Source organism: Carassius carassius, chromosome 15 (genome assembly GCF_963082965.1).
Source record: "Carassius carassius chromosome 15, fCarCar2.1, whole genome shotgun sequence".
Classification (NCBI taxonomy): Eukaryota; Metazoa; Chordata; class Actinopteri; order Cypriniformes; family Cyprinidae; genus Carassius; species Carassius carassius.
In genome coordinates, this window is record NC_081769.1 from 4,042,552 (window position 1) to 4,051,756 (window position 9,205).

At 40.2% G+C, this 9,205-nt stretch overlaps 1 protein-coding gene across 1 annotated transcript; it reads left to right on the top strand.

Annotated features, from left to right (window-relative positions):
- Positions 1–1,585: 1,585 nt before the first annotated feature.
- LOC132157648 (uncharacterized) lies at positions 1,586–2,449 on the top strand. Its single transcript, XM_059566977.1, has 2 exons — positions 1,586–1,705; positions 1,768–2,449. Exon 2 carries the CDS (start codon positions 1,799–1,801, stop codon positions 2,447–2,449), a length of 651 nt encoding a protein of 216 aa, XP_059422960.1. The 5' UTR covers positions 1,586–1,705; positions 1,768–1,798.
- Positions 2,450–9,205: the final 6,756 nt, after the last annotated feature.

Genomic DNA, 9,205 nt, shown 5'->3' on the forward strand with positions numbered 1-9,205 from the left:
CTTAAATCATTTAAAAAACATTGCACTGCTATTGAGGTATTTATTTATTGTCTAAATCCAGTTCAATGATCTTTTGCAGCTATGTCTTTTGTTTCATTAACAAGTTAATTGGCTTGTTTCCATGCAGTATCTAAACCGTCATAAAATCTTAAAAGTGTTTGAATTTATGCACATTATATAGGCAGCTACTTTCTGTTGTGTATAAGTGCTACATCTATATTGTAAATAAATGGAATTTTGTGTTGCTGTATATTTTGGACCCAAAAATTATAAAAACAGTTATTGGGAGAAGTATTATAAACATTAAAATTTTACGCAAAGAAGGACTGCACGTTTACAATCAATGCCTGGAGTGGGCCGATACACACCAGTAGAGCCTGGTTTCAAAAAATCTGTACAAAGGTTAAAAAAGTAGTGTATACAACGTGGCTAAAGGTGCCTCGGGGTAAAAGGCACCTTTGATATTATTTTCATTTAAACCACTCAATGGCACAAAACCGTGGCGTAGCACGGGGCACAAAACTTTTGCTTTTCAAGATGCCTGTGTTTATTTGTCTGACTCTTGACGCGATCGCGCGAAGCAGCGCAAAGTTGATTCTGTGCTTACTTGAACTAATATTTTATTAAATGTTGTAGATTTAAGTAGCAAATATTACAGAAAATAAGCAGAAAATATTACAAACTTTGCTAAAGTGATTATTTTGAACAAGTACTAACTTAGACATTACTTTAAAGAACGTTATTTTAGCTGGAGTATTTGTATCAATACCGTTGGCCTTAGGTACCCCTTGCCACCTCATACATTTATAAGATTTTTAAACAACATAAACAACTTGAATGATCTATTTTCACACAAAATCTGTTGCTCCATTAACGTTCAAAACAACATATATATTTTTTCAGCAATTATACATTTTATACACAGTGAATGGCACATTTTTGTTCTTAAGGTGGGTCTTTAGCCACACTGTACCATTACCATTACTGTATCCATTAAGTTTACAGACATTTTCTTTAACTCTAAACACAACACAATGTATAAGTGCAAATATGGGTAAAACACCTGTGAAAAATCAATACTGAAAATTCCCACAGTAGATGAGGCCCAACTTGCTGTTTATATGTGTCACCATAATGAACTTATAGTCTAGTCCATTTCTGTTAGTTCCTTCCAATTACAGTTTTTTTTCCTTATTTGGTTATGTTCCTGTTCTTGTTAGTTCATCATTGGTTAACCCCCTTCACTTCCTGTTTGTTGTTGGCGGCTGTACTGCGTTTGAGCTCCGTCACTATATTCTTTTCATTGACTATTTTTAACTCAAAAATCAATTTTATACATCATCGTTTCCGTTTATATAACGTGTGAATATATCCTCTATTGTATTCTACAACAAAAACAATCAGAGCGGCTCGCTATCACTAGTTTTATTTTGATCTCCCGGGTCCGCTATTAGCTTTTAGCCCGTTAGCATCAGCGGCGTGGTTGCAGCTAACTGCGCTAACATTGCTAATACTCTATTCACACACATTACCACTGCTGTACTCACTGTTACTTGCTTTAATGGCGGATGAATGTCTCCACTCTGTGCAGCTCGAGCTCGAGGCCGTGGGAAAGCAGATTCGCGACCTGGAGGTGAGGCAGGCCCAGCTGAGAGAGCGGAGAGCCGTGCTGGAATCATCCCGGGCTGACGCTCACAAGTCCGGGGTAAGTATACAGCGATCTGCTAACAGTCCCACCACGTCTACTCCGTGTGTTTCTCTGCACAGGCCCGGTGCACCCAGGACGCGATCTTCCCAGATGTCCTTCACTGCGACGCCGGGACACCACGGACCCTGGGTGCATCCACAGCGGAGGACGCGAGCCGGGTCCCGGGCGACGACTTCTCCCCCTCCTGCCTTCGACATCTCCATCCGGAACCGCTTCGCTCCCCTCCGCGAGACAGGACGCAACGCTGTGATCATCGGAGACTCCATCGTCCGACACGTAAGTGCTACGTTAGCCGAAGGTAAAGTGCACACTCATTGTTTGCCTGGTGCTCGTGTTCTCGATGTTTCTGCGCAGATACCCGCGATCCTGAAGGTCGACGAGAGCCCCAGAGCGGTCGTGCTTCACGCCGGGGTTAACGACACCACGCTGTGGCAGACGGAGACGCTGAAGAGGGACTTCAGCAGCCTGATCGAGACGGTTCGCAGCACGACGCCCGCGGCGACGATCGTCGTGTCAGGACCACTGCCCACGTATCGACGAGGACACGAAAGGTTCAGTAGACTTTTTGCTTTAAATGAATGGTTGTTGTCATGGTGTAAAGAACAGAAACTGCTATTTGTTAATAACTGGAATCTTTTCTGGGAGCGTCCTAGGCTGTTTCGCGCTGATGGATTACACCCCAGCAGAATCGGAGCGGAGCTGCTCTCTGACAACATCTCCAGGACACTTCGCTCCATGTGACTAGTAAGACAATTCTCTAATAACTATTATGATGACTTTTGTTCCACCCGCTTAAATGATAAAAGTACTTGCGCTGTAAAAACTATTAAGACTGTGTCTGTTCCCCGAATAGTGAGGTCAAAATATAATGTAGGATCTAGAAAAAATCTTATCGTAATTAAACCAGAAAAATGTAAAGTAAATGAACAAAAAAATGTTTTAAAGTTTGGGCTCATAAATATTAGATCACTCACACCCAAAGCAGTTATTGTAAATGAAATGATCACAGAAAATAGTTTTGATGTACTCTGCTTGACTGAAACCTGGCTAAAACCAAATGATTATTTTGGTCTAAATGAGTCTACTCCACCAAACTACTGTTATAAGCATGAGCCCCGTCAGACTGGTCGTGGAGGAGGTGTTGCAACAATATATAGTGATATTCTCAATGTTACCCAGAAAACAGGATACAGGTTTAACTCTTTTGAAATACTTCTGCTAAATGTTACACTGTCAGACATGCAAAAGAAATCTAATGTATCTCTTGCTCTGGCTACTGTGTATAGACCACCAGGGCCGTATACAGAATTCCTAAAAGAATTTGCAGATTTCCTCTCAGACCTTCTAGTTACAGTTGATAAGGCGCTAATCATGGGAGATTTTAATATTCACGTTGATAATGCAAATGATACATTAGGACTTGCGTTTACTGACCTAATAAACTCCTTTGGAGTCAAGCAAAAAGTCACCGGGCCCACTCATCGTTTTAATCATACACTAGATCTAATTATATCGCATGGAATCGATCTTACTGCTATAGATATTGTACCCCAATGTGATGATATTACAGACCATTTCCTTGTATCGTGCATGCTGCGTATAACTGATATTAACTATATGTCTCAGCGTTACCGTCTGGGCAGAACTATTGTTCCAGCCACCAAAGACAGATTCGCAAATAACCTGCCTGATCTATCTCAACTGCTATTTGTACCCAAAAATACACGAATTAGACGAAATTACTGACAACATGGGCACTATTTTCTCTAATACATTAGAAGCTGTTGCCCCCATCAAATTGAAAAAGGTTAGAGAAAAACGTACTGTGCCATGGTATAACAGTAATACTCACTCTCTCAAGAAAGTAACTCGTAGTCTTGAACGCAAATGGAGAAAAACTAACTTGGAAGTTTTTAAAATTGCATGGAAAAACAGTATGTCCAGGTATAGACAGGCTCTAAAAACTGCTAGGGCAGAGCATATCCACAAACTCATTGAAAATAACCAAAACAATCCAAGGTTTTTATTTAGCACAGTGGCTAAATTAACAAATTACCAGACGCCACCTGATTCAAATATTCCACCAACGTTAAATAGTAATGACTTTATGAATTTCTTCACTGATAAAATAGATAACATTAGAAATACAATAGCGAATGTAGATTCTACAGCGTCTATCACTTCAGTTTCATCCATCGCACCCAAAGATAAACTGCAGTGCTTTACAAATATAGGACAGGAAGTTTATTAGATCCTGTACCCACTAAATTACTAAAAGAGCTGTTACCTGTAGCCGAAGAACCGCTTCTCAATATCATTAACTCGTCGTTATCTTTAGGTCACGTCCCAAAACCATTCAAGCTGGCGGTTATCAAGCCTCTTATTAAGAAACCAAAACTAGATCCTAGTGTACTGGCAAATTATAGGCCTATTTCAAATCTTCCATTTATGTCTAAAATTTTAGAAAAAGTTTTGTCTGCTCAATTGAGCACCTTCCTGCATAAAAATGATCTGTATGAAGAATTTCAGTCAGGTTTTAGGCCCCACCATAGCACAGAAACTGCACTTGTTAAAATTACAAATGACCTGCTTCTTGCGTCAGATCAAGGCTGCATCTCATTTCTAGTCTTACTTGATCTTAGTGCTGCGTTCGACACCATAGATCATGACATACTCATAGATCGATTACAAAACTATACAGGTATTCAAGGGCAGGCTCTAAGATGGTTTAGATCCTACCTGTCCGATCGCTACCATTTTGTTTACTTAAATGGGGTGTCATCTCATTTATCATCAGTAAAATATGGAGTGCCACAAGGATCCGTCCTAGGTCCCCTTCTATTTTCAATATACATGTTGCCCCTTGGTAATATTATTAGAAAATACGGAATTAGCTTCCACTGTTATGCTGATGATACTCAGCTATATATCTCAACGAGACCAGATGAAACTTCCCAATTATCTAAGCTAACAGAGTGTGTTAAAAATGTAAAAGATTGGATGACAAATATTTTTCTCCAATTAAATTCGGATAAGACAGAGATATTAATTATTGGACCAAAAAACACCACACAGAATCTTGTAGATTACAATCTGCAACTAGACGGATGTACTGTTACTTCCTCTACAGTCAGAAATCTGGGTGTTATATTGGACAGCAATTTGTCTTTTGAAAATCATATTTCCAATGTTACAAAAACCGCATTCTTCCATCTTAAAAACATTGCCAAGCTACGAAACATGTTATCTGTTTCTGATGCAGAAAAGCTAGTTCATGCTTTCATGACCTCTAGACTGGACTATTGTAATGGACTTCTAGGTGGTTGTTCTGCTTCGTCAATAAACAAGCTACAGGTAGTCCAAAATGCAGCAGCTAGAGTCCTTACCAGGTCAAGAAAATATGATCATATTACCCCAATTTTACAGTCTCTGCACTGGCTACCTGTTAAGTTCCGTATCAGTTACAAATTATCATTACTTACCTATAAGGCCCTAAATGGTTTAGCTCCTGCGTACCTAACTAGCCTTCTACCACGCTACAACCCATCACGCACCCTAAGGTCACAAAATGCTGGACTTTTGGTAGTTCCTAGGATAGCAAAGTCCACTAAAGGAGGTAGAGCTTTTTCACATTTGGCTCCCAAACTCTGGAATAGCCTTCCTGATAATGTTCGGGGTTCAGACACACTCTCTCTGTTTAAATCTAGATTAAAAACGCATCTCTTTCGCCAAGCATTCGAATAATGTATCTCTTAAATTGTGAGTGTAGTTGCATCTGCATTTTTATTCTTTAGCTTGGGTTAAACTAATTTTACTTTGTTGGATCAGCAGCTATGCTAATGATGTCTCTATTTTGTTTCTATGTTTTGCCACGGGATTTACATCCCGTGGTAACTAAGATTTACACAAGCTCCAGTCTGGATCCAGAACACCTGAGAAGAGATGATGCTGACCCTCAGAGGACCCCAGATGATGCTAACCTTGAATCAACAAACAGAACTAACAATTATTGCTACATGTGTGACTGCATCCTATAATTACTATTAATTAATAATATTGATAGTTCATCATCTAGCTGACTACGTCTTGTATTATTATTATTTTTATTTTTATTTTTCTAAAATCCTGTCAAACGTGCACAAACTACTAGCTACTACTAAATATTGTAGAAACATAATTTTCTGTAAAGTTGCTTTGTAACGATTTGTATTGTAAAAAGCGCTATACAAATAAACTTGAATTGAATTGAATTGAACCCGTCTGCCCCTCGTTGTTTGCCTTATTTAGTTCCCTCCTTCTTTGTATGGTGTCTTTCATGGTACCTTGTGTGTATTCCTAATTGGGAAATTAGTGAGGCATACAGTAAATCATTGTTGATAGTTAATAGTGAGAATTGGACCTTAAAATAAAGAGTGACCATACATGCTTTTTTATGTCTGGATAACTTGTATAATATGGGTGTTCTGACAAATTAAGACAAAAAAATATTACGTATTTACGTATATATAATTGAAAATATTTACATCTCTTTTTTTAACTCACATATCTTTTGTAAATATGTTATAAGTATGTATAGTAAAAAATTTTAGTCAGTAGGGTTAAACAAATGTGATTGAAAAAAATTATCCTTGATTAAAAATATAATACTAATTAATTTTTTAATTCAATATTCATTAAAAAAAATCTATAAAATAGTTCAGATGTAAATAATTGAACAAACCAGCTGTGTACATTAGATATCATTCCTGTGGTAAATGGGACATTAGGTGACAAGTTGTTTACATCATTTACATCTTTCAGCGGTTGATTCAATGATTGTGTGATTACATGAGAGATGATAAATGTCAGCCAGTTGGACTGCATCTTTCAACATCACCTTTGATGTTCATATGTTTCTTGATATAAAGTGTCAACATGATGAAATCTGATCAGCGTGAAAGTGCTGTGCCATGGTCCATTTTGACCTAACTATCCTGCTTTGATAGATAAGACTAAATTGGCAGGTGATTTTTAACACTACATTGAAGTAAATCGCATTATTTACTGCAGTTTGATCATTTATTATTATTATTATTATTTTGCCTCACACACACATGGATAATATATCTAATCATCCTATTATTGCAGCTATGAAACAACTGCCCACAGACCCCTCTATCCCCTAAATATCAAATTTAAAGAAAGAGAATGAAAAAATACAAAAGGCTGAGATGTGTGTAGATGTATTTTTAGAACCAGGCAGTTAGTTAAATGAGGCATATTGGGAAGGTTTGTGAAAGGACAGGCAGCAGGCAAAATGATGGTGATGATGGCCATCTTCTTCAGAGTCTAGTTTTTGTTTGACAGCAGAACAAGAGTAAGAAATGGGCTTTTTGTCTGGGTAAGTGCACATCATTTGATGTTGGATGACTGCAGTACAAAGCTTTGTTACTTTCATCTCTAAAACTCTTGATTTTCAGTTTAACCATCATCTTACCAGGAGAACTCTGAATTATGCTGCCTTCCATTAGTTATGTAATAAAGTAATAAAAGTGTGTAATTTCTCTGCCACAAGCATTACCAAATGAAGTAATGAGCTATGTAACATTATAATTACTATAATTATAAAGATACAAAAGTTTTATGTAAGATTTTGTAATGTTTTTAAAGCTATTTTGCTCATCATGGCTGCATTTATTTGGTAAAAATACAGCACAATTAAAATTTAAAATAACTCAAATGTTATTGTTTTTTTAAATTGAATTTATTTGTGTTGTGCATAAATCAGAATTTTCAGCATCATTACTCCAGACGTCAGTGTCACGTGATCATTCAGAAATCATTTTAATATGCTGATTTGCTGTTCAAGAAACATTTCTGATTATAACCAGTGTTGAAAACAGTAGAAACTGTGATACTTTTTCGTTTCGATGAATAGAAAATACTAAAAGAACAGCATTTCTCTGAAATAAAATGCTTTTGTAACATTGTCAATGTGTTCATTGTGAGTGTTCTTGTCAGGAACACAACTGGACACAGATGCAGGTTACAGTGTGAGAACAATATATTCAAAAAGTCCAAAAGAAAAAACTCCCTCCAACGAACAGAAACAGGCCTGGAAATAAGGGAAAAGGGTCCAACAGAAAAATAAGAGACTTCAATGTCCTTGCGTAAACACCCGGCAGGGGGCGCCCAACGGCGCGGCCGCGTAGAGAGCGGAGAGGGGAGGAAGACACGAGAGAGCCTGTAACGGAGAAAACCAAAACACTTCTGAGGAATGCAAGATGGGAATGGAACACAGGTTTAACCCTGGAAACATGGAAAACAGGGTGCACCCGACCAAGCGTGGTAGGGAGCTTGAGCTGCACCGCCGCCGGACCTTGGTGATCCAGTATGGGCCAATGAACCTGGGTGCCAACTTGCGTGAGGCTACCCTGAGAGGCAGGTCCTTGATGGAAAGCCATACCCTTTGACCACACACATAGCGGGGAGCAGGAGTCCGGTGAAGATCGGCCGCTGCTTTGGTCCGCCTATTAGCCTGGGCCAAGGCCGCCTTAGCCCTCTTCCAGGTGCGTCAACACCGTCGGACAAAAGCCAAAGCAGACGGGACCGCAGCTTCGGGTTCCTGTGTGGGAAACAAGGGAGGTTGATAACCAACAGAACACTGGAATGGGGACATACCTGTGGCAGAAGCCGGAAGGGAGTTATGGGCGTATTCTACCCAGGACAGCTGTTGACACCAGGAGCTGGGATTGTGGGATGCCAAGCAGCGAAGAGTGCTTTCCAAATCCTGGTTTGCCCGCTCGGACTGCCCGTTGGTCTGGGGATGGAATCCTGATGACAGACTCGTAGAGGCCCCGATCTGCCGACAGAACTCCCTCCAAAACCGAGAGACAAACTGGGGACCCCTAACAGAGACCACGTTGACCGGAAGACCATGAATCCGGAATACGTGATCAACCATCACCTGAGCAGTCTCTTTGGCTGATGGGAGCTTGGGAAGGGGAATGAAATGGGCTGCCTTAGAGAAACAGTCCACCACCGTAAGAATGGCGGTGTTAACCTTAGATTCTGGGAGGCCAGTGACAAAATCAAGGGCCAAGTGGAAGTCTTGTTATGAGCGCACACCGAGCAGGCAGCCACGAACTGCCTGACATCCTTGGCCATGGATGGCCACCAGAATCGCTGACGGATGGCAGCCAGTGACCTCCGGACTCCTGGATGACAGACCAGCCTGGACGAGTGACTCCACTGGATTACTTCAGAGCGCAACTTGGTCGGAACAAACAGATTACCAGATTAAGTAGGGCCTCCTCTACTCGTCTCTCGATGTCCCAAGAGAGGGATGCCACCACCCCTTTGGGCAAGATGGTGTCTGTTGACTCCTCCCCCCCAGGAGCCTCGAAGAGACGAGAAAGAGCATCGGGCTTAACATTTTTGGACCCGGGCCTGTATGACAGGGTGAAATTGAACCGGCCAAAGAAGAGGGCCCAGCAAGCCTGTCGGGAGCTCAGCCTC

Coding starts and splice junctions, on each gene's coding strand:
- LOC132157648 (XM_059566977.1), top strand. CDS start 1,799: ATGTCCTTCACTGCGACGCCGGGACACCACGGACCCTGGGTGCATCCA.